The sequence below is a fragment of the Ischnura elegans genome, chromosome 3 (genome assembly GCF_921293095.1).
Source record: "Ischnura elegans chromosome 3, ioIscEleg1.1, whole genome shotgun sequence".
In the NCBI taxonomy this organism is placed as follows: Eukaryota; Metazoa; Arthropoda; class Insecta; order Odonata; family Coenagrionidae; genus Ischnura; species Ischnura elegans.
In genome coordinates this window covers 133727384-133754157 of record NC_060248.1, presented here as the reverse complement: position 1 = coordinate 133754157, position 26774 = coordinate 133727384, and the positions used below count along the sequence as shown (strand labels likewise).

The 26774-nt window shown below is 41.6% G+C and overlaps 1 protein-coding gene across 2 annotated transcripts in view; it reads right to left on the bottom strand.

Annotated features, from left to right (window-relative positions):
- LOC124156605 (dystonin) overlaps positions 1–26774 on the bottom strand; it is a 614708-nt gene that overhangs the window by 283992 nt on the left and 303942 nt on the right. The window contains exon 1 of one of the 2 annotated variants that reach the window (XM_046531246.1): positions 11597–12878. The exons of the other annotated variant lie outside the window; for it this stretch is intronic. Within the exon in view, the coding sequence (XP_046387202.1) occupies positions 11597–11720 (124 nt within the window). The 5' untranslated portion in view covers positions 11721–12878. Of the gene's footprint in view, positions 1–11596; positions 12879–26774 lie in introns of those variants that run through there. 2 annotated transcript variants of the gene reach the window in all.

The following is a 26774-nucleotide window of genomic DNA, read 5'->3' as shown; positions in this document are numbered from 1 at the left end:
GATAAAAAGGGCTTCAAACGAGGGCAAAGGCTGAATCACCACACTATCATTTATTCCGCCCCTTTCCAGCGATAGCTCCAATGATAGCGGAAAAATGACCAATGCCCGAGATCATTTTCCTTGATGGATTCAGGGATGGGTATCCCATCCCTTTTTTCATCACTTGGGACGTCTCTTTTTCCAACACTGAAACCAATATTTCTGTCGCCTTTCAACCAATCAGAACTCACGGTAGCTAACAGCGATTGCAACGCAACCTTTGTATTTTGATGGAATGACACATTTGTAATACGGAAAGCGACGGAATGAGCGATGGAAAAAAGGGACGGTGGGAATGACGGTGTGATTTAGAAATTGAGGATGGGTGAGGCGATTAATGTTTCGATCCCTGAAAAGCTATCGCTGTAGCTATCACTGTGAGTGACGGGAGGAATGATGTAGGCGTGATTTAGGCTGGATGGAAGGATGAGAGGGGGGGGGGATAGATGCAGGAAACAGTTAAGGGGAGCGCACGAGATGAGAGACAAGAAAGAGAGGTATGGACCGATAGTCCACGCGGAAACGGACACGACTGCGTCGATATGCCATCTATCGATCCGAATGATTGATGAACTGAAGTGGAGGGGGGGAGGGGTAGGCGCGTGCATTGGTGACTCACGGGAGAGAGAAAGAGTGACAATAGGCAAGAGAACAACTTGACAACAAGCAGGCAAGAGAGGGCGGATATCGCGGGAGGCGCAACAGGTGGTCGGCCCCGCTGCTAGAGAAAGAGAGAGAGCGGAAGGGGGGCGTGGTCTCCCATTTGGGGTGATTCCCCCCTCCCATTAGGATTTTAGGGGGGGGGGGGCGAGCACTCCGGTAATTCCAGTCTCCAGTTGACTCGTCAATCTGCTCCTCAAAACACCATCAAACAGATTCAACACATGGAACTGTACAATCTATTCAACAAGAAATTAAAGTTGGGTTGTCCTTGCGGCAAAAGAAAATGTATTCTGCAAAACGCTCAAAAAGTAAAAAAATGCATGTGTGCTGCTTTCAAAAATTCCAGAAAATATTGAATTAGCTTTAAAAAAATCCCAAATTACTTCGGTCCTAAACGAGATAGCTTCGGAGAAAACCTTACAAAGATTATATTCGATATTTGACACTGATTAGGCAAAAAAGATGCCATCAGTATTTTAAAAAAACTAACATGAGAAACTTCCATAGCGAAAGTAAATGCGCTACAAATATTTTATTCATTGAGGACCCGATGAAAGGAAAAATTCCTTAACTTAATGAAGAAGGTAGTCCCAAAATGGTAATCGAACGAAAAAAAATGGTGCGATGATAAGGAAATAAGTAGCATTAAAAACATTTTTAACTTTGGGACACTCGTGCCCAACAGGAAACTGTAATAAAATCATATTGCACCGTAAAGCGTAAAACGACGATAGTCTAGGTATTTCGTCTAGGTACTTGCACAGTCGCTCAATACAAGCACAGCGGATCAACAATAGCCCGGAGGGAGATTACATTCGAAGAAAAGTCAATGACGCGATTAAATAAGTACCCAGTAGCCACTACAAGAAGAAGTCACCCCCTCAATTTAATTGAAGAAGAATTCGTCAAAGAATGAACTGTACACCGAAACTAGGGATGGTAAAATATTACTAGCATTCCGGTGGAGTCGGATTTTAACCAGCGCATTAGAGTTTATCCTTCACCACTAGCAGATGCCATGGCGTACGGTTGGCACAACCGAAAGTATCGACATATTGGCGGCAACTACAAGAACCACGATACATCAATTATGTAGCAACAAACTAGGGGAATGACGGCAATCTGTAAACGTTCCAATATGAAAGAAATTACTCGGACAAATATGTGCAATCACTTCCGCTTCAACTTCCCAAAGCCCACCAATAATTTTACTACCGTTGCGCCAATCAACGAAGTCAAAGCCATTGGATTTGATTTATACTCGACACTCGAGGTCCATTACGTAAAGCATCTGAATCGAGAAGACGAATTTCTCACGCGGAAATCCAATCCATTCACACCGCGCCCAAATTACAGGCACGCCAGCCGACGAAGCGCTTCCCCACGCATTGCGTCACCACGGTCATTCCGTGAACCTTGAAAAAGATGACAGGCGAAAAATATTCGACGAAGAGAACGCCGGAGAGGCAATACATTCTTCCCCTCTCCGACGTAAATATTCTGGTCCCGAACTGGTTCTCCAGAAGAAAATAATAGTAATGTACGATGAGCTAAAAAGAGGAGGGGTTTCTTTAGTTGCTTTTAATTGAGATATTAAGTTCGATGAACAAAAAATCAAGTTCCTAATTCTAGCAACCCATCAGCATATAAAAATACATCATTCTATTGCAAGCTATTTTTAAAGATTCTCCCAGGAAAAGGCTATCAAATATTGGAATGTTTTCGGAGACTGTGATTATTTCTTCTTTTATAAAAAGCGACAGCTTCACACGCGAAGTTAGCCTAAGTCAGCTGTGCAAACTGTAGAAGTGTGGCTCAGTTTAAAAAAAATAATTATAGCAGAATCAAAAAATGATTCAAAATTTTCGAGATTATTCCACATTAACACCACAATCACACACTGTCCTATACTTTTAACGGCGTCTTTTTAATAAGTAACCGCGATTTTTGGATGCAGCCTTTGAAATGTCTGCAAACGCGAACGCACAAATGATTTTATGAATAAATTTATACAACAGCAGGCCTCTTTTGGTAAAGAATGCGGCTACAATTTTTCCCTGGAAAACATACTATTTCCTCAATCATTACACAGAGAAGTATTCATCCCAAAGATGACTCATTGCACGTTCACCTTTTTCCATATTTCTAAGCCACGATGGATGTACTATGGTCGCTCTGCATGAATGTGTAGGCAATTTTTTATACCATGTGTAATATCTTTAAGACCGTGTGGTGTGCACGAGAGGATTCTGCTGCGATTGCTCACCTCCCACCAGACACGCTTGTGGTGCCTCGCAGGATATCATTTAGGTGCACTGAAGGACATCTCCGCATTAAGGCAAAATATGAATAGATATCATAAAGTGCCTGTCCTAAGTATAATTCCATTGTTGAGACTTAAATGAACCCGAGTATGGCAAAAGAAGATCCAACCCAAAAATAAAAGGAATATCTACTACCACAACCCCTTCATCGGCAGATTTATATCGCAAGCGACGGAGAATAAAGAGCCAATAAGTTCGCGGGAATCGAGAACATCGTCCCTCTAAAGATGCCGAAGGAAAGAAATCCACGCTTGGCCGACTTCAAGGTATAACATAGCCGAATAAACTCCACCCCTGCCATTAACCTGCCAATGAATAAATTTAAACGGGGCTCTCCCACCAATCAACCCGGACGCTGCCGCAAAAGACAGTAATTTCCTCCCCGCCATTTCCACGAGAATAATTCCACATCGCTGGGGCCGAACCACGCTCGAGTACTTATAACGAGAGCGAATAATAGGAGATTGGAATGAGGAATTTATGGCGTTATTATTATAATGCCCAGCCACACCAACCTACTAGCCAACCCACCACGACTACGCACCACACGATGGCCATTTTGCGATTACAAAACACACCACACAGCAAGGCGCAAGATCGTCTTTTTTCGCCCCGTCATAAGTGGAGACATTTAGTGGGCGAGATCCAATCCGCTGCTTCGGGAACTGGAACCGCGGAGTCATAAAAAAGGTAAAACTCTTAGAATGCAAACAAATTATGCGTCTTTCTCTAAAAAAATCATGAATCGATTTATCAGCATCTTTCGACCAATACCGTCAACAATAGCTCAAGTAACGGCTCGTAAAAAAAATGGTTCGAACATCTCTACATCTTGGATGCCTCATTTTATGGAGATTATCCTTCCATGAGCAGGCGATTATTCTGTCCACAAAAACGTCATTTGGCCTGGGTACGGTGGTAAAATGCAAATTGGGAATGGAAAAAAAATCATTCGAACCAGGAATCGCACATTTATTTTCCCAGATAGACCCTTGTCAGGGTTCACGCCAGCGGATAAGCAAAAAAGGCAAAACATAAATAGGAAATGGGGAAATCCGTGCTTCGAATCACGGTCCAGGGTATTTTCTTCCCAAAGCAAAATATGAAAACCTAACTCAGCCAATAGAGTCCTCAATTCACTAGGAGAGATTGTAACAGCGCTTTCGCCTTCAATATCAGACTCGCAGACATTATGGGATTATTATGGAGAGAGGGAGAACAAAATTGAGCGGGTGATCTAGAAAATGATAGATCGAGTAATGATACCCACAGCGCCATGATCATTACGCGATTTCAAAACACACTACCGCAAATTATCGCCTTTTCTTTGCCCCGTCATTACTGTCGAGGCATTTAAGAGACCACTATCCAATGCGCTGCTTTGGAAACTTTAAGACCGCCTCGTAACAAAAGACAACTCTCTGAGTGCGATTGAATACAGAACAAAGCAGCTTCGAGACTATTCTCTCAGCCTAGCTCCCCTTCACCAACTTAATAGGTTTACGGCGCCCGTCACATTATTGTAAAAAAATACAACAATAATTTGCATCGCGAAATTTGGATTGCGGCGACATTCACCGCGAAGGAATGCTTTATGAGGGAGGAAACGGGTAACCTCATCGTTAAATCGCAGATTTTCTACCTCGTACGACTTCTATCCCAGCGCCACATCTATATACACGACGGTGGCAAACACTAAATAATGTAATGACTCGATATCCTGTCGCGTGGTAGGCAGTGGCAAGCAAGCTGACACACACGAGACGAACACTATGAGCGTGGAATCGCGAAGAATATATTTCTCATACCATGGCACTTTTATTTTTGCCTTTTATACTGCTCTGCCATTAACCCTCCATAAAATATCACCGCAATTATTCGGACGCCATGAGGTTCTCACCTCAACCAGTAAGACAAAATTACAAAAAAAAAGATGACGTGCGCAGATGCTCTGTTGTCGTCTGTAGTGTTGTTTGTGTGAAGGAGAAGCTTAAAAAACTAACTAGTAGTACAAGAACAAAAATATAATAGTACATTTTTTTATTTAATTTTTTTTTCATTTTGAACTATTGTTATCCGCAGCATGATATTTTTCAATATTCAAGATAATCACAGAAAATCACCGCCTCCCCCAGGAGGGAAATATATGGAATTCTCCTACATTTGAATTGGTGGAATTCATGGATCAGCAGCTAAGCAGGGACAGCTAAGTAACCAATGGAAAACAACTTACAGTTGACCGTCTAAATTATAGTGAAGTTGTTTCGCACGCCAAACGTCAGTACAAAACGTCAACAAAAAGTTCATTTTTGATAGCGTTCGTACTATATCAAATATGAACTTACGTATTAGAATAATTGTACAGAAAAACATTAAGAAAGTTCTGGCAATTTCTACAGAGCTTCCAACCGATCAGAGTGCCTAATTATCCTATTTATATACATTCGTTTGCACTACTTACATTTTCGCCCAGTTACTCAACCAGATGGTCGGTACGGATCGACAAAGGAAGAGTTCATCCAATACACTGACGTTAAAATTCCACACATGCACGGTGAGGGAGGCAGTAGCCTTGACCTGATAACAGGATTTCTGCGTGGGACATCCGATGACTACACCTGAGATTTGATCCCGGAATCCCTAAACCAGCATCCCAACCACATCTAGAACTGAGTAGAAACGACTTTCATGCGGAGACGTATATTTGCCCTACACAAAAGCACTTCAAGCAAAGCCCGCGACCAAAGCATTCAATTAAGAATTAAAAATTGGCCAATAACATTATACGACCCCCCGACACGTATATGAATAAAATCGGAAACTTAAATTAAAAAACTGATCAAGTATTTCCATGATTAAAACACATATGGTAATATCCACACTATTTTACTTAACACTTAACCGACCATGGTTTCGACACTTTGAGTCATTTTCAAGGAATGGTTCAATGGCCTTTCAAGGAAAATGACACAAAGTGTCGAAACCATGGTCGGTTAAGTGTTAAGTAAAATAGTGTGGATATTACCATATGTGTTTTAATCATGGATATAGCATTATTCCACTAAGTTAAGCCTGAAACGATTTTATATGACCAAGTATTCGTAAATGCCTTCCACCCAGACCTCCTGCCAACCATATTTAAGCATAAAATATGGTTTAGCAAAACTAATATTATCAAAGGGAAATAATTTCCTTGAGCGGCGCGGCCTAAATCCACTGCGATAGCGCAGGCAGGGCTTCCTCAAACGGTCACTCTACTTGCACTCGGAATTAATTAGCTGGACGGGCATAACGAGGGAGAGAGGTGCTGTGACGACCACGGCCGATGCTCAAGTGGAGTGGAGTTGCCCTGCTTTGCCGCGCCGAGCGAATTCTCTCAAGTAAGCTCGCTCAGCTCAAAAATCTCCCCAACGAACACACCAGGGAGAGTCCATGGAAAGAGGAGGTCATCCCGATTGATTTATGACTACCAAATGATTTATGTTTACGCTTAGTGAATTGGAGAGAGTATTTTTTAAAATTTAAATCTCTGTTGACAATAGCAACCAGAACACCCGAGGGACACGTCACAAGAACTTATAAAAAAAGCGTATTCGGACCGATGGCGTGGAAATATTTATTTGCCCACTGTTTTCTCCACACAAAAAGAATGAATTTAAAAAAGCTAAAAAAAAACTCGATGGCGCATCGCACCATAGCGATGCTTAATATTTTTAGTAATTGTGATATTTTAGTGAGGAAATTAATCACTGTTTTTACATATTATGTGAATCAGAAAACTCGACTAATTGCGGAAAATTGAAAGACCGATGAGTTAATTTTCAACTGAGGCTAGAGATATTTGTGAAATAACATGATGCCTATTTTTAAATAATAAAAAAAATCTTCCATTCGGTTGTTCCTCATGTTCAAATGCATAGTGAAGACAGCATTAGAGTAGCTTATGCATTGTAACCACACATGACATAAGACCCAGCTATGAATTAAAAAAAAACAGAACTTCTACGCAGAATGCCTGACCATACCTATTGCTGCGTTTCTAATTCAATACCCAATATAAAATTCAGCCACTAACTATTCCTACACAGATGAATGGCAAAGGCCCATGTCCATTCCGTTTGATTTATGATCGTCACCACTTGGGACGCATTTTTACCAATTCTCCAACACGCACACATCGCTTCGATGATTGGGACTTATATCCAGGGGCATGGGTGTTTGTTTTAGTCATACGTTATTATTCGCTCTCTGCTACAAGTGCGTGAAATGCGCTGCGCGCTCATGGCGATGAAGATTAATGAAATGCTGAAGCAGAGAGCTTTGCACGGATGGTCCGCCTCTGTATGCATATGCATAAAACGAAGAAGAAGGGCTCCTTGAAGAGCTCACTGGTTAGTTTACCTACACTGCCAACAGCAGCATTCGGGCGGCCTACAAAACCACCGGCCGGCGTGCGAGCAGAACACTTTTTCCGCAGAGTGGACGCGAGCGACTCTTCCCAGCGTCTGACTCTCCGTATATAGGCCGCTTCAGTCCCACTGCGAGTCTCCCCGAGTGTATAAACGCATGGGGATTGCGACCTCCCTCCCACCCTCCACTTCAAAACAGTTCCAGTTCGGCGTGGGAGGAGGAGAAGAACTGGATTTCACCCCTCCCCCCCCCCGCCGCTCGCTCCGGGAAAGCCGAAATGCAAACAGCTAAAAGAGCCGCCCAGATATGCGTCGGGAAGGCGAAGCAGAAAAGCACGAGCGACACTGCAAAACGCTATCGGAATGCGTGATGATAGCGAGTGGTGCTGCGAGGACAGGTCGGCCGTAGACGACGAAAGGGAATGCAGCTAAGAGAATAAAAGGGAAGACGCATTTCTCCACCGGGCAAAGCACGGAATGAGAGACAGCATAAACATCTGTGACTCACCACGGTCACTATCTACATGTCCGTGCTTCAGGACGAGCTGTCTCGCGGGAAACAAGAAAACAGCGATGCAAATGATTGAAACTTGTTCTAAAACGCACGTGGAAACTACGAGTAATCTACAGCCCCTCGTGACAATAATTCACGATATGCATTGATTCAGAGAGGAGAACTGCAACGAAAAGCAACCAGAGTTACGATGCTAGTAAGACGAGGCTTATGGCCATATTTTATTGAGTTACCTACAAATTACCAGAGAGGTTATCAAAGAATTCACCGTTCTGTTTAAAAAAAGGGAGCTAAAGGTAGCCTTATGTAGCCTATAGTATAGCCTTGAATAGTAAATTTACTATGGGTCCATTTCGTACATATCAGTACACAGGATTATTGCATATTAGTTAATCGTGAAGGATTGTATAGGTACTGGAAATCTGCTCAATACCCATAAAGAATGCAGCTCACCATCCCACCAAATGCACAAATTGATGTGACGGCTCCAACGTTGACAGCCACGTTTCCTCGAGAAAGCAGAACAAAAACATAACTTCCAGTCATATATTGCGTCGCATAAAATTATGAAAAAATGAGAAATAATTTGTTATTGTGAAAATAACGATGTGGGCGACGAGCGCAATGATTAGAGACGAATTGCACTGAGAGAAATTTCAATCATGTTCAGTATTACTCCGTTCCACAGAGTAACATCCGATTATTATCTCCCCTTGAACAGAGAACTGGTTCAGAAAAACTTCTCATTCCAGAAAATGGAAAACTGCCCAATAAGGCAAAAAACGATATCGCCGCTTGAAAACAGGTCATCGAGACGATACGACGGAGGAGAAGGTATTAATTAACGGCTCTGCATTTTCGCCAACATTTCGATAGAATACGTTTCCATCGTCCCAAGGGCTGAAAGATATAATATGAGCCCTTGTTTACGGAGCGCATGTTTTGAGAGATGACCGCTTGAAACATGAAGGACGAGAAATAGGGCGAGTGCGGCGACAAGACAGCCCACATTAGCACCCGCGTGACTGCCACCCACCCACGCTAAACGTAACGCACGCTTTTAATAAACGCGTACCCACTCTCTTGACTTCTCCGCTCGCGCGACAACAACCGTTTGGGAGGTTAAACCTATCGCATGGAGAGCAGACTGCAAGGTGAGATAGTTGAGAATTCTTTTTAATGATTTGTTGCTTGGTGAATAAATGTTTTCAATTTGAAGTGAATGGGAAGCGCAAGAGTCGAAGCGCTCGTTCACATGCGTGAGTGTTTTGTTTATCACGTAAGTTTTGATGTAGATTGCTGTTCTTGGTGGTGTATTGAGAGTAATAAAACATTTTAAGAGTGAATTGGAGAGAGTAATTTTTTAAATTTAAATCTCTGTTGACAATAGCAGCCAGAACACCCGAGGGAAACGTCACAAGAACTTATAAAAAAGCGTATTCGGATCGATTGCGTGGAAATATATATTTGTCCATTGTTTTCTCCACACAAAAGAATAAATTTAAAAAGAAACTAAAAACAACAAACATACTTGATGGCACCAAAGCGATGCTTAATATTTTTAGTAATTGAGATACTTTAGTGAGGAAATTAATCACTGTTTTTAGATATTATGTGAATCAGTAAACTCGACTAATTGCGGAAAATTGAATGACCGATGAGTTAATTTTCAACTGAGGCTAAAGATATTCGTGAAATAACATGATGCCTATTTTTAAATAATAAAAAAATCTTCCATTCGGTTGTTCCTCACGTTCAAATGCATAGTGAAGTCAACCATAGAGTAGCTTATGCATTGTAACCGCACACGACATAAGACCCAGCTATGAATTTAAAAAAATAAAACAGAACTTTTATGCAGAATGCCTGACCTTACTTATTGCTGCGTTTCTAATTTACTACCCAATATAAACTTCAGCCCTAAACTATTGCTATGCAATTGCATGGTAAAGGCGGTATGAGGGCGTCGCATCTGAGGTTTTAAGGCACAGCTGGCGCAACCTTTGACGTTTAACCTTGATGATCTCGCACGCGGATAACCACGGGAACAAAACGAAAAGAGGCGGATCTTACTAAATCACGTCTCCGCTTACTGTGAATAATGGAATGAAAGAGAAGCATTGGCATTCGGAGGAAAGGCCTGCTGCTGTAAAATACGATCTGCGGAGTGGGGGAGGGAGTCGGGCGGGGGGGGGGGGGTGGGAAGGAGGTATGTATGGCTTTTTTGAATCCGAGCTGTACCGTTACGCGAGAAGGCCGGATGGCTCCTTCACCTCGAAAAGAGGATCCCAAGTGCACACAACGGGTGCACAAAAACAAAACACCACACGATGTGAAACAACATCATGGCATGTGAAGGCCTACGCTGTAATGCCGAAATATTATTACAACATAAATACGAGCTACACCATTTCGACGTAACCTTAATATCAATAAAACTGCCATCATTTCTTTCCCTGCAATTCTCTCTACTATCATTATGCGAAAACACCAGACATTAGATAACAACAAATTTCAATTCACGAAACAAAAATTGTATGCAATCCTGAAGTATTGAGTATTTTGCCTCGTCAGGTGTATACCACCGAATAAGCCATCATAAAAAAAAGAAAACCAAAGCAGTCCACTTGAAATTTACAATTCGAATCATCCGATACTGGGGACACTAGGCGTTAGCACATGGAAATGCGACCTTGAAAATCCAAAGAAGAACCAACTGGAATAAGAAGAAGAATGGACTCAGAGGTCCAAGATGGCACGAGCCGGCGCAACAGATACCGGCTCACAATGAATCATGGACATATCGAAATGCGACCTTGCGAATCCAAAGAAGAACCAACTGGTTTTGCAGGAAGGAGACAAAACTTCCAACAGCACACCAAGTACGAAAATTATATTAATACAGCGTACCTATACACGGAATGCTTCGCGATGATTAAGGAAGAATGACACGGTGTAACGAAAGCGAACTTATAGCTCCTACTTGCCAGGCAAACTATACAGTATGGAAAAGTATTGAGAGTGTTATATGTTGAGCACGACACTGAAAGTTCCCGTCATTATGTCAGTAAGAACAAAATGAAAACTTGATTTTAACTCCAGCATATTACTGTCATAACTGCATTCACAACGAGTTCACTATACATTTGGCCACGAAGAAACCTCGCTCATTAGGTAATTAATAGTAAGTATTAAATTATCATTAGGAAGAACTCTAAACGATCTGAATACAGCATTAACATCGCCCATGTATATAAGCAACGGAGGCGGAGCATTTCTTCAGTGTGTTGGAATTTCACCAAAGAATCGAGCATTTCCGCCGCCAAGTCAGCAAGAACAAAGGAAAAACGTTTGATTCGCCGGCTGAAGGGCGAAAGGAAAGAGTTCATGCGGCAGAGGTTCCCAGAGCATTCAAACCACAGGGCTATGCGGCTGGCGTGTTATCTCTGCCTGATGTTTGTTGACGGTGCCGTGTTGATTGTTACCGCCGAGGGGCGGCGTCGGAGGTGTGAGTTGCGTGGCGACGCATGCAACACATCAACAACACACCATGCGCAGACAGGCAGGCAGGCAGGAGCGAACACCGCACACATGATTTGATAAGAATTGCACCGTACCTATGGACGCGATAAATATACTCCAAATACCTTTGAACTTGGACAAGTTCTCTTCATAGCCCTCCTGGCCGCGACCGCCGAACAAGCCGCCGTTGTCGGTGACTTCGTTGGGGTCGAAACCCAGCCGATCCTTGTAATAGGCCTGCGTGGACATCTCGACGAAGTGAATTCAATCCAGAAGCGGCAGGGCCGAATTTCCCTCGATGAAGGCAACGTGTCCTTCTTTCTCAGTGGTGAGGAGGACTACACGGACGGAACAACACAAGGGTACTCATCGGGACGTGAACTCCCGGACACAAATACAAAAAACACACAACACAACCGATCCGCACACACAATATCTATAAATTGAGAGTCGCCTTTGCAAAGAGCGGGAATGTAGTACGGTGATTATTATTCAGGCACTCGTGTAAATCAGCACTTCTTCCAGTCTTCTTACTCTATCATCATCTTCACACTTTAAATGGCGGCTTCACACCATTCAGGTAAGGCACTTTCGTTGAACTCCTATTGTATTTCCTACAAGACGACCGCCTTCGTTACACGGCGCGACGTCTTCGCTTACTGTCTCTCTGTCTTTACACCAATTTCGATCGTTACACTGAATCGCTGCGTATCTATTTAATACTTTATATCGCTCGTTGTAAGACGGGGTCGCGCACCCCACCCCAGCGACACTCCCGGTCGCCCGCCGACACTCAACTGTCTTCCCGTTCTTTCTCTTTTCTTCTCTCTCTTCGACTGCCACGCCAACCACAGGGCCAGCGAGCACCTCGGCGAGTGTGGCGGCGTGCGGCGGCCGCTCTGCAAACCACTTGGTGTTGTCTAGCGCGGGGTTTGTGAAAGCAATTACACCGCACTGGTTGGGTCTTCGCAGTGCTTTGACGTTGTTCCGTCCGAATATTCCTGTACGCCTCGAGGACCTCTAGAATTGATTATGGCGACACCTATTCCGTTTTTTTCTGCTTTTCTTCGTATTAAGATGACACTGGACGTATTCCAATTTCTCCACCGACAATGTGTGTACGTTATTTGATAAAACTCTTTCGTATCTTCCCTTGGGATGAAATTCCAATGCGCGCGCACGAGATGACTTTTTTCGACGAGGGAAACCCGGTGCGGCCCGCGCGCGAGAATTTCTTCTTTCCCCTTTTCCAACAGAGGGCTCTTTTCCCCGCTTCAAGCTCGGCTCCTCCTCCGCCGCTGGAGATTCGGATGCGCGACAAACTCCCTAAGCTGTTTCTCGCTCTCTCTGTAAGACTCTTCACATGGATGGACACTCGGTGGTGTTGGAGGCGCACGACCTCTTCTCTCCCGGCTGCAAAGGCGACTGAAGGCCTGCTCGTTTCCTCCTCTTCGAAGGAGGAGCCCCGCGGCCCACGCGCCCGCCATTCAGCAGCAACCGGAGAGGCCTCCTCCTCCATGCTGCCGGTCCGCCCACGTGGCCCCTTCGCACAACATATAAGGCACTTTTTCCAGTTGTTGGCGGTCGCCGAGGGGCGTCCCACACGCGGCCTCCGCAGCACGCGTCCCTCCCCAACGGTGACGCAACAATGCTCCCACTCGCGAGCGAAACGTCACCGAAAAGGGGGCGGGGACCATTTAAAAAAATGTCGACGGAGCAGATCTCTCTACATAAAGGCAAGGATTAGCGCGAAACTTCTGTGCACACATGTTTAATTACTGATGCGATATCCAGGATATTCATCGATTCAAACACGAAGGATCGATTGGTTATGTTAGGGTAGATCTCACCCCAGACTAAGCCAAAGTCCCATGAGGAATTGGCGTCGAAGAGTAAATAAAATAGAGCGGCTAGAGTAATGGTTACGAAAAAAATCACCCATGAATCAGATTTTGCTGATAGGATTAGCCACCTGTTGGGAGGGTCGCGTGAGGGCAAAGCTCACCCCAGACTATGCCACAGGCAAGCAAATTTTTATCGTTCAGCATGTGGGGGGCGTAACTCCCATGGAAACCTCCAATCGAGAGGGTTTTCGTTTAAGATTGTTCGAAAGGCAGATTCAGGACTTTCGTCAGGATTGGAGTCTGGGACCCTCTGATCGGAAACCCAAGGCCCTACCCGCATAATGATTACGTGCTCCATATTCCATGATAAAAGCCATTGATAAACAAGTGAAAACAATAACAAATCACCGTATGATTAAAATGCAATTGGTCCCAACGTATCTGACCAATTTATATCATTCTACTATAATTTAATTTCAAATATAAATAGAAGAAAACAAAGAATTTAAATAAACGACCCACCGATAGGAATTCAAACCCTTGTAACGGAGGAATCGGTCATAGGCGATCTTCCCTGTTCGCAAGTCTACTCACTGCACGAAGCGGGGCAGAGGAGCTTTGGGAGTGGATCATCGCTTGAGTTCGCGAATTTTCTTTTCGCCCCGTGGGTTTCCAGGGAAATACAATTGGTCCATAGCATTTTTTTACCAGCAGTCATGAGGGGGTTGATCTAAAACCACGAGCGACGCATCCCTCATGAGTTGCTCAGCGCAAGGGCAACCATTAGCATGCTTTGGATTTTTTCGCGGAGTTTCCAGAAGTACTCATGAGCACCCCTCAATAAATATAATTTATCTATATATATACATCTAATAGCTAATTTGTAAGAGGGAAAATAGATGGGCCTATTGAGTGGAGAGCAGCACCAAACCAATCTCAGATTTGTTGACCAATGATGAAATTGACGAGATGATTGTGAAGCAATTATTAAATTATTTAGTGAGGAGTTTTCGGAATCGCCACCGGGTGAGGAACTGCATGACTGCCGGGCAGTTATGTTAAAGACAGTTATGCAGTTCCTGACCCGGTGGCGATCCCGAGAACTCTTCACCAGGTCTATTCGTCGGGAAAGCACAACTGTCTTTAACATAACTGCCCGGCAGTCATGCAGTTCCTGACCCGGTGGCGATCCCGAAAACTCTTCACTAAGTCTTTTCGTCGGGAAAGCACGAAATCTTTCTTCAATTATTAAAATACATATAAAATGAAGTTGATTTCACCATAAGTTTCCCAATGTTTTTCTTGAAATTAACTTGCAATAACCAATGTTCTTGAGGCATTGATGAGTTGACAAAATTAAGAAGTCATATTTCTTATCTTTTTTTTTAGGTTGAAGTTCGCAGTTTGTACTTGATTGCTAGAGTGTGGACGGTCTTTCATTGGATTATTCTCGACGACAGTGGGCGCAGTGGACGTTCGTGGGCCCAGCTCCTCGTATCGCCTCCCCCAATGAAATCATTCCCTGTCGAGCATGGATGAAATGTTGCCACCAAACCAAGAGTCTGATATCCCACGCAAGGTCCCACCCCTTCGATTGCACGCTCATTCCAGCGACTGATCATCGCCACTGAGAAGACTGTAAATATCCCACGACTGGAACAAGGAGAGCAAATCGCTATAAAGAGAGTCGGGATGAGATAAGCGTGGGCAGGCCATCCCAACCACTTCCAAGTTCCTCGAGGAAAAACGCGCCCATGTACGGAGACGAGAGTCCCCCCACCATCCACGATTCAAGTTATACATGCATACGGCGGAGGTGGGAGTTTTCTGGAATACCTTGATGATAAATTAGAGGAAACCTAAAAAATAACTCAAGAGGAAAGGCTTAAGCTCCGTTCGACTTGGCTCAACTACACTTATTATGAATCAGGCAGCAAAAACCACGCATAAATAGTGAAATCGATTTCAGACGACTTGCGATATTTTTTATACGCCTAGATATACACAATGATCTCCCATGCTTTCATGTCTTTTTCGAAAGAGAAATTTGACTTTTTTCTAGGGACTATCTTACGCCGAATGATGTCGCTCAGAGCGCTGAAATAGAAAAAAAAAAACGAAAAAAATCTTTGGAGTTGTAATTATTGATACATTAACGTGAACTTTTATTTATTTGTAATTCAAGATGCAAGGGGAAACAGCGAGCGGATGGAGGCAAAGCGATGACGAATATCTAGAGAAAGATGGAACTACTTAACAGTATATGAGATTTTAAATGACTTTTCAAACGTTTCATAAAGATAAAACATTGCTGAGGAGTCTCTAAAAATCAAATGTTGTCAATAGAAGCATAAAATGAAGACAAATATATTTTTATTCGTCTTAGCTCATATGCAAATATATGACATTCAATCTCCTATTACGACTTAGAGGATGAATATTACTTATTCATATTCCATAATATTGACGTCTTTCATTGGAAGAATTTTCTCTCTATCATGTAATTTTCCATTTTAGGAAGAAAAACAGGTCACGAACGAGTAAAAAAAAGTCAAAATTTCTCAATTTGGCTCCCATCGACTTATTTTGACTAAAAAGCTATTCAGCACTCCACCGTTAGTTCGCACCATGCATCTCTACAGATACTCATACTCCTCCGTGTTTGACTGTTGATGACGTCGTTAAAATGGCGTCTCAAGTCGCAGGAAAGCGGTCGAAGGGAAATGCTGCGCAGGGCCGAAGTAATAACACATTTAAGTCATCACTATTTTGCGAGAGATTATCGGAGTTCATTTGGAGGGGATAGACTCACAAAGGCATCTGTCAAAAACAAGCGAATTCGTGCACATTCACGTGACAACAATTTTATGTGCACGAACAAAGGAAGAAACCAAGCAAAAGTATATTCGTATCACAGCAATCCAACTTGTTTGAAATACAGTTATGAAATGGTTTATTTTTTATTTTGCCTCTCTCATTTATTGAAATCACTAATTAATAGAAATTCATCACGACTATTATGAGTCAGCAATCCTAAGATTAGTTTGATGCAAATCTCACTTTCACTCTCCTATCCGCTATCCTTTCCATAGTGTCGTATTTTTCTCTTTTGCACCTCTATTCACTTTTTCCCATGTAACTCATTCGGGGCCGTCCCTTGCCCTTCTTCCAATCTGCCTGTCCTCCGACTACTTCCTTCATTTGAATAATTAACGAATTCTAACACGTTCATTTTATTTATACACTCAATGTGAATCAAAATTTCGGGTATTATTGTTAGGTATGATGCACTGTCCAATTTGATTCGTCACCCACCAAAAGCCAAGTCCTAGTTACACCACTGCTGCACAGCAAGCATATCAGAAAGGTACTCGAAAGAATGGGGTTAAAATCAAAATCACACCAACTATAATTTTATGGGGAATATCAGTTCTACGCTTAACAGAGACTTTACTCAAAGGTCGGAGGAGGACTAGTAACATAATGAATGAGTCCACCTGTTCTAGCTTCAGTAGTTATCCCAGAACACCTAGTCTACGGAGATTTTATGCCTAAAATTTAGGTCACTGCGTCTTAGCGAAGGCTAGCTCCCACGCGAAATAGGGACCATAGGTATTAGGAGTGGGGAGTGATGTCAGATATATATTGAGAGCGAATTCAAACGTATTCTAACGCCGACAGTCAAAGAGACGAAGTCAAAAAGACAAAGGAAAACCAGAAGGCGCATGGAAGCCGGACGTGGGCGAGCAGAAGTTCTATGTACCTCTCTATTGCTCAATTTATACGTAATATCAATTAAAGTGTAACTAACTGCCGTTCATTTTATTTAGTATTTTCATTATGCTATGATGTTAAGTACAAATTATGTGTTATACTGTTGAGTGTTATAGTGAACTTGCCCCCAACGTTTTTCGCTGTATATGAAGCAAATAATTTATATACTCTCTGAGGCTCCTAAAAAAATATTTTATTCTATTATTTCCTTAGAAATACGTTTTTTCATGAAAATATATTTTTGTAATGGATCTATGTAATCTACTAAACGCTCATTATACCAGTTAAAGTGAAAATATAGATTATTTCCAATCAAGCCATTTGAAAAAAATATCATTAAGTAGCAAACCGCAATACAAAATTGTAAGAACTGGCAGAATGACCATGAATAAGAGGCCTTTTCCGGAGGGGAAGGGGTCTGGAGGCAGAGTAAGCAAGTAGGTACGAACTATGTAGCTGACTAAGAGCTGCCAGGTATGTGAAAGGTCGTTACGATAGTCTCGTTAGTGTAACTGCCCTCCTAGATAAACTCGGATGGGAATCTCTGTCAGAGCGAAGACTGAAAAATAGACAAAACCTTTTGGATAAATTCAAGAGCAGTGTCTTTTCTAACGAAGTTAACCATATCTTACGGACGCCAACGTACTACGGAAGATCAGATCATATACATAAATTAAGAGAGATAGACTGTAGAACAGACAGATTCAGAATGTCTTTTTTTCCACGATTAATATGAGATTATAACGGCAGCAATAGAACTCGTAAATAGATTGCATGACTTGTAGTGTAGCCTACTAACCTATGTAAAACTTAATGTATGTTTCTTAATTTTATTATTATTTCTAACAGCATATGGTAGTATAGTTTGTTAGTGTACGGGACGTTTTTTGGGCTGTGAGGTGTGCATGTGGGAGTCCAAATGCATGCTGGTGATTAATCACCCCCAGCCAAACACCCTAGAGGTGGCTCGCAGGGTATTATGTAGATGTTGATGTATGTTATCGGGTAGACGGTAGCGGCTCGGGTTGATGTTAGGACCACTGCTACAGCGGTAAAGTGTACGCAGGGCATATCCATTCCCGTATTTGATCGAGGGATCTTTAATGGGATAAAAGAGGAGAGCGGAACCAAGCGAGACAGGAAAGGGGGCGAAAGCCGAGGCTAACATAAGACAGTCGAGAGAAAGAGAAGCACCCGGCTGAACTGAAGGCACTGACCATGATCGCCTTCTGTCAATCCCACCGCCCTGAATACGCACAGAGGGAAGAGGGTGAGGGGGGTGGAAGGGGGGGTCAGGGGCACACGGGGACCCTCTACTCTGCACGAGGGGCAGAGCGACCCTGGCGCAGGGCCGGCCAGGCGCCAGTGTGTCAATGCGAGACGTGTACGACAAAGAGGATTCATAAGAATGGAGGATATTCCGATATGATTACGCATCACTCCGGCTAAATCATTTATTATTCATAGTCTGCGAAACTGACGTCAACACAGTTTACAATTGGAATGACGATATTTTACAGATTTCATTGTTCCGTGATGGCCTCGCGAGAGATCTACGGGTTTCCCACCGTCATCGAGCAAATATAAAACCAACAAAACTCCAGTATGCCAGCAATGCTGAAGAGGCGAAAGCTTAAACATCTACGCGGATAAATTTGCGTTATTATTCATTTTGTAATACTGCCAGAAATATAATTTAATGGTTGATGTCCGCGTAATAAACAGTTGTTGACTCGATCCTCGACAGTTCCGTCTCTCTTTGTTACGTATTTCTCGAATAAAACTTGCGCTGTCATCTTGTCATTTTGAGGGCAGAATGTTTAGGAGACCCTCCTCAGCATTTCCCTGTACATATCTCAAATCCGAAAATGTGACCTCGGCATTTCCTTATACGCAGTTCTTGAAATTGATTCGTAGGCAAACCCAAGAAGTATCAACTACTCATTCTCTAAAAATCTCAAGAAGATAAATACAACTTTAGACAAATAATCTGCCAGAAGCAAAAATACCAAAACTACCGATCGAAATGTATTAACATTGCGGTACACATCGCGTGAGTCGTTTCCGCAAAAAAAAAAATGTAAAATTCGCTCCTTTACTCTTATTTTATCGACTGACGGCCAAAAAATAGGTTTTCCCACTGAAATATTATATATTCCTCAATAATTTCAATTGAAAATCCTCATTTTCATACCGGCTCTTACGCTATCACTCGTTGAAGCGTACGAAAAAATGCCCATTAATATTAGAATAATTATATCGTATTACAATAACTTTCCAAAACGAATTTACGAAACCGTTGAAACTGAGAAAAAATCCATTCTAATTCGGATGATCCTTTTCTTATTTGGAATCATGAATTATGAGACTTATTAATCGAGTCGGATAAGTGTTTCTTTAATATGCTCCCACTAACATTTAAGCACTCCACATCAAGTTAATATTTGCTCTTAAAGCCCTTTTCATGGTTGTAAATATTGTTCAAGTTGACACAATTTTGATATTTTAACAATTTTGAAATTCTTATTACGGTCCCCATTCAATGTAAAACTCTTTCATAATAATTAAATATTACAACAATATGTGAATCCAAAGGTAAAAATATCAACATTTTAGTTCTATTAATGTCCAAAGTGCAGAAATTTGCAAAGTGACTTGTTTCCCTCCACGCAGCCAGAGTGACCATGATTGGTGTTTTTCTTAAATTGCTCTCACTTCATGATTTTTTTTAAATTAAAAGTGGTAAATTTGTAAATCATTCATGTAGATTTAAGATAAACATTTTCAGAAAATTTTCCCAGATGGTAAACCCGCATCATTCATAGGGTCAAGCATGAATTTAAACGGAAACCTCGTAATACTTATAGCCACGAGCGCATAAATAGCGGCTGGAAACTAATTTTTCCTAATCAATAGTCATTTGTTACGTAAAAAGAAAATGTAAATATATAACATACATGGCATGTTCCTTCTTCAGCGCATACCCCAATTATACAAGCACTAAACACTACGTGTCGAAACCGGGTCGGTACTTAAATAAATAAAATTGTGTGGAAGTTTACCATTTTACTTTACGAGCGTGATGCGCCCGCTCCCAGCGGGCTTCCCCCGCTCTTTTCAATGCAGGTCCACAGAGGGATAGGCGCGTTTCTAATTTTAAAATGTAGAAAAAAAGGCAGGGTCTTATGTACAAATTTAATTGGAATGTTCATGTACAAACTGAGGTGAGAGGACCTCTTTCAGCACAACATTGGAAGTAATTACACTATCCTCTGTTAAACGCACATGATGACTCATACTTACGTATCAACAGGAGACTTGAATGTGGAATCAGCCGCATTTTGATAAATGTTATTTAAAGAATGCGAGATATTATTGCAAATGAACAAATGTATCAGTTTTTGCGCCGTTAACGTCAGGAATATTTACCGTTTTTTTTAATTATTTAAAAACCAATTTTAGGAAACAATAGAAATATTTAGGAAGTAAGATATGCCGTCGCATGTTCTCTGATAAATTCTGTGCATTTTGGTACCTCATTTGCAGAGTTTGGTTGCGTATAATTTGAGAAAAAGGTGGTCTGCTCCAGTCCGGTGTATCTATACAGTTGAAATAATATAGAAGATTCTAATGGATTTTGGCTTCATTGAGTGAGAAGAGGTATCTTCACCTCGAAGAGAAAATAAACAAGAGGAAAAAATACCGAGGAAAGCCTCGAAATCTGCTGTTGGTATTGAAAAAGATGTTAAAGCTTTGAGACTATTAACACAATGAGTCATGCATTACTCACAGTAGTGCATTCGGAATTGTGCCCTCTGTCTTCCATACCCACCACTATTCAAACAGGCCTAAAGCTACCCACTGAATTTCATTTATTACTGTCAAATGTGACTATCAAAGGTCATAATCATCGATGATTTGATACTCTTTAAATTCGTTTACACACAGCGTTTAAGAGAGGGACGAATTCATGGCAGCTGCGCACGATGAGATATTTTTTCAAAACGCTTGAATTTAAGCAAGCCGGTGCACAGTTTTGGAAGATTTTTCACGTGTGATTTCCTAAAAAGACGTTATGGAGTAAGAGCAACCAATTCCAACCGTGGCAATTAACCCTTGGTGTAATATTTCGTGCCAGCCAGTCACCCTGGATATGAAAAAGAATCACGGTAGGCAATAAAGGTAAGCGAGTCCAGAAGTCTCTACCAACGCATGGACCCCTGCGAAAGCCAAATATGGAGATGTGGTTAGGTCATAGAAACTCCGGGAAGAGGACAAAGAGGGTTATATTAACTCCAGGCGGTTGGCTGAATACCACGCCATAAAGTCCACTTTCAGGCCGTAGCCGTAACACCGCTAGACGTTCTGCTTTCACCCTTAGGCGCTCAAAATACTTCATGGTTTCCACATACACGATTACTAAAGTGATTCAACCCAAACGTAGGTGAGGATAGAGGCGAACCCAGACAAATCCACAGGCTTAGGCCGATTTCCACACATTCAGGGCATCTCCTTTGTCTGAGCCACCACGCACCTACAAGATTTTTGAGCGGAGGTATCAAAAGTCTTCAGCCAGGATTCGAACTCGGGTATTTATATTCGATCAAAAGTCAAACAACAATCCCCAAATTTTCTAAAGATGACCCTTTTCGAGAAATCAAAAAAAGTACCTGAATGGACTATTTAAAAGTCCAAGATGAGAGTTTTGAAAAAAGGCGATTTAATAATTAGTTCTAGCAGTACTCAACTTTAAAAGGAGACTGATATTAGCGCGTCAATTCCCTTCAACGCCTTAACAGTGGGCAAAGCATGAATTAACACATTGGACCGCGTTGAATGGATAAGGGAAATAGACTGTAGAACCGATAAATTGAACGAAAAATCCACAGAGAAAAAAAATCATTCGTCTTCACCGGGATTCGAGCCCGGATCCCCCGATTTCCCGTCGAATCTCTTTAACCAGTTAAGCTACCGAGGCGACTTTCTTCCCCGTGGATATTTGTGGACGAGGCGAATGATATTTTCTCCGTGGATTTTTCGCACAATTTGTGCATTGCTGGTGACTCCCGTAAAGTTTTCTCCGTGGCTAGTCCCGGTATACTTAAAACACCGATAGATTGAACATGTCGTTTTTTCCACGCACAATAAGGGATCATAGTACAGGCGATAGTTTAGCCCTAGGATGGCTTGACTCGGACTAAGCAAAATAATGTATGTTCTGCGTGTGTTCTAAATAGCTTTTAATTGCTTGACTTATTATTTTTTCAAATTTTTGTTTTGCTTATTATGGTTCGTTTTTTTGCTGTAGGTTTTTTTGTTTTTTCTTTGTTTAATTAGAAATATGTGACTTTTTATTTGTGTTTGTGTAAAATACGGCTTGGAAAAATGCTTAATTTTCCGATTTTTACTATATATTTCATGCATTTGCTATGATCGGTTATGTCATGAAATGCAATATCATTGTAATCATTTATCATTGCTATCATTGAAATAATTTATGTTGTATTTAATGTTATTTGCTAGCAAAATGTAATTTATGTATGTAATTTAATATTATTTTTGTTCTTACGGAATATTTCCTGAACAATAAATATTTTTCTATCTATCTATCTATGACATTTGTAAATACAAACTATCTGCATGGATTAATTGGCATGTTACAACTCACGCATGAATCAATTACTATGCTAACTTTTCGTGTTTATATTACCATACAATCGTTTTATTTGCATGTTTGCATGTCCGTTTCCACTTTCCTAGTTTCAAGTCTAACCGCGTGTCGCTGTCCTGTGTGCTTGACCTGAGTCCGTTTTTGATTAAGGCTAGGATGAGTGCTGTATGCCTGATGTGGGATCACCCCGTGCCACACACCCCGTACATGTAGATGAATCTACATATATTATACTGTCCCGTGATCCCTCACAGATTGAGAGTGTACATCTCAGGGGGGAACTTTTCCTCGGAAGGGGGATACATTGCAACATTCCTCCGATTCTTTAAACCCACATTCGCCCATATTTCCGGAAAAGAATGATTACGCAGCTCAAAAGTTAAAATAATTTCGGCTGCCATTGACCGAAGTTTTATCGTTACTCACCGCAATAAAATACGTAAGCGAAAGATCAACGAGAGGTATACAAAAGAAAGAGAAATGATCTAGATGTTGCATCAAAAAATAATCCAATAAGCGATTCAGAATCGATACATGCACAAAATAAACTCAGGATAACATTTGTGTCGACGATCGTAAATTCATTTCTGATTAAGATCAATTTGAAGGGATATATGGGGAGTAAAAACCAGTTTCGGATCTCAGAGGCAGAATTCACTTTTCCCAAAACCTGAATTCTTCGGTGATGCAATCTGTTTTGGATGAAAGAGTTTAAATCAAGTTACTATGCCATCAAGAGAGAGCTTCCGCAGAAAAAATCAACTCCAGCCGTATAAAATAAAGAAAATTTGCAGATTTATATTCCATCAATATTTTCGGCATTGAGAGTGCAGGTGAACATCTGCGGTTGAAATTCGGAAACGATTTGAGGGAGAAAATCAGCTTCCCTCAACGCTATCTCCTTAGTGACCATTCAGTGTGGATTTGCTCTCTCGACTGCATTAGCGACCATTTTAGAACGGGCGCTTTGGAGGCGATTTAACCACACAATTAAATAATAAAAAAACCAACAACCACGTGTACATCCTCGAGTCGTAGCTGCTCATGACTTAAGGGTTAAAAGCATATAGACAAAAGTAATAAGAAAATATGATATACATGAAATTAGGATATTATGAAAATATGTATTCCAATATTGTAGATATGTATGGGATATTACAAGGAGCCTGGATCGAACCAGAATGCCCTTATTTTCTTCTCTAGTCCTTTATCATTTCCACCACTAATCCAGAAGTTGGGTATATTGTGGTATTTGGAGGAGGCGACCGACAACTGAGATCATTAGCGCCATGGTGACGGGAGGGAAGGGTGGAGAGAGACCCGGCGTCGCCATTAGCCTGCTCTTTACCTAAGGCTCCAAGGGGACCACAACTTAACGCCCTATCCAACGGACCGAGTACTGCACTTGAAGCGCATTTCCACACAGAATCAAGCAGAGACTTTTAGTGGCGCGTCGGTGTTTGAACCCGGATCCTCAGAGTGGAAGGCCATCTCCCTATCAACCACACCAACCCGATCCTCACAGAAGTTGGTGTTCCAATGTTGTCCTCGGCTCTTGGTTTCAGCAATGTACGGCCTAGTACGTTATTTCCTTTTTGCGGCTGGGACTAATGTTTTACTCAAGCAAGGCGACTCCTGTTTACGCGATCGAAGAGCAACAGAGGAGACAAAAGACGAGACGCCTCCGAACTCAGAATCGTGTCCATCTGCGAATAACGTAACTCCACATCCACCAAGGCAAGGCGAGACGACCGCAAGCAGCACAGTATTCGCGGAATTCCAAGTGAATCACAGATCGGATATCACAATGAGCCTCTTTCATTCTTTCTCCAACAGCACACCCGAAGTAAAATCAAGCTTATCTTCACTAAACGAGTATTCCAGCGCATTATCACAAAGTCACACCTGCCCTATAGATGGACATATATAGGGCCATTATAATGTCTCATTCCTGTGTATACTCCCACGCCAAATATTTCCTTCCAACTTTCCTTTTTCCTCCGCCAGAGCGGCTTGTCATTTGCCGAGGCCAAGAAGTGGCGATGCGATGAGTGCCCTTCAATCATTTCAGGTCCCTCTCATTCCACGCCCACGACATACCAACACCCTCTCCAACCCTATTCCCATATTCCACTCCCGTTTCCATGCACACGCAGCTGCTATGGCTTCTGGATATCATTTAAGTATTATCCATTTATTGCCCTGATAAAACCCTGGATTATTCCAGCAAATATTCCAGATCCCGATACTTTGAGACGTGAAACTTTTCCTTTTTCGATAGCATTAAGACCCACACATTTCCGAATAATACGTCGGATGATTAGATATGCCCAGACCAGCGTAAAGGTCAATCACTGCCTCACGTGACTCAATATGGCATGCTAAAACTCGGGCGTTATGGTGGGAAAGAGCCAATTCAACCCTCTGGGCATGCGGACAAGTTTGAAAACAGAAATCACGAGACCTATAAGCCCATTTCTGAGTAAAATCAAGCTTACGTATGTGCAGTTACCCAGGGCTCAGAAGAAAAGTAAAGCAAATGAGATTCCGTGCATAGGGCCAAGATTATGAAATGGCAAAAACCTAGATCACGTGATGGAAATACGAGCGTGATGGGTCTAGTTGGCTAAGTACGACAATTGCACTTGTTTTAATGTTTTTTATTTCGATCGGAGACATCATTTCCATTAAATTTAAAACTCAAGAGGAAGGAAACTAATTGGAATTAATAAGTGAATAAAATCAGTGAATATGTATTTCCATTGCCAACTGTTTTAATTTCCCATCATAATGAGGAAGTTGAGGCATTCGATATCACTGGATTGAGCGCCAAAGTGCGACAGTTTGCCGAAAAATGAAGCCTACGACGCCATGTACTTATTTGGACGTATTCTCATCGGGGTAATTTGCTAATGCGGGTTTAATTGGTATTTCGCTTTGTTTGCGAATATTTCATGGATATTGTTACTCACAGTTCCAGATAAATAATTAATAAGCTAAATTATTACATTTTTACGTCATTTACTTATTTATAAATGAAAAAATAGATATTTTTCTAATTCAAGTAAACCACTCACTGGATTAATAAGTGTTCTGTCCTTCCAAGTTTTTCCAGAGGGCGCGTGAGACACAAAAACCTCTCAAAAAGTTCTCCTGCCGCCCGGCCCTGGAGTGGGTCTTGTTGGCAATCGATCAAGAAAACGAAACGATATTTTTACCCTAATTCTCTTATTATTTTAGTCTCTTCATAGTGTTCCCCCGAGACAATCATGGAAGATTAACTCAAAACCTGAAAAATGCACTCAGCCTCCGGTATAGATGCTGGTTATATCCTTTGTTTGTATAATCTATACAAGGATTTTACGTATTCATTAAAGTGAAAAGCACATATATCCTGCTCTTGTTTTCCAATTTCTCTCAAAATATTCAGGACTCTTAATAACTAAGGGAATAGTGTTGAATGTGCTATAAAGAGGACTCTGTCAGAGGTCTACAATAGTACGCCATCTTTATCATCCTCACCGGAAAAGTAAATAAAGCCCGTCTTAACCCCTTGCGCCGTAATGACGAGTCTAGCTCGTCATGAACTTTCGACGCCAAACCGCGAAATGACTCTAGTATCTCGTCATCGGATTTTCATAATTTCAGCACTATTTAGAGGAACAATATGATTATTTTGGAATCTTAAAAATGTTAAAACATACGTAAAATACATGATTAATTAATATTTCATGAAACATGATGCATTGAAAGGATTAAAATGATTTTATTCGAGTGGCGATCGCTGTGTTCTCCATTTTTAATAATCACATTTAATTTCACGGTTCTACGTTTATTACAAATTACAAAATATAATTTCATTACCTACCACTTAAAAGAGATCCACAGAAAAAATTAACGGAGAATAGGAGCACGATATTAGGAAAAGTATTCGAATTGGAAGGCGTTAATGGCGACGCCGAAATTCATAAAGTCTGCGAAAGTGAAAAATAGAGAAACACTTGTTTGTATAAT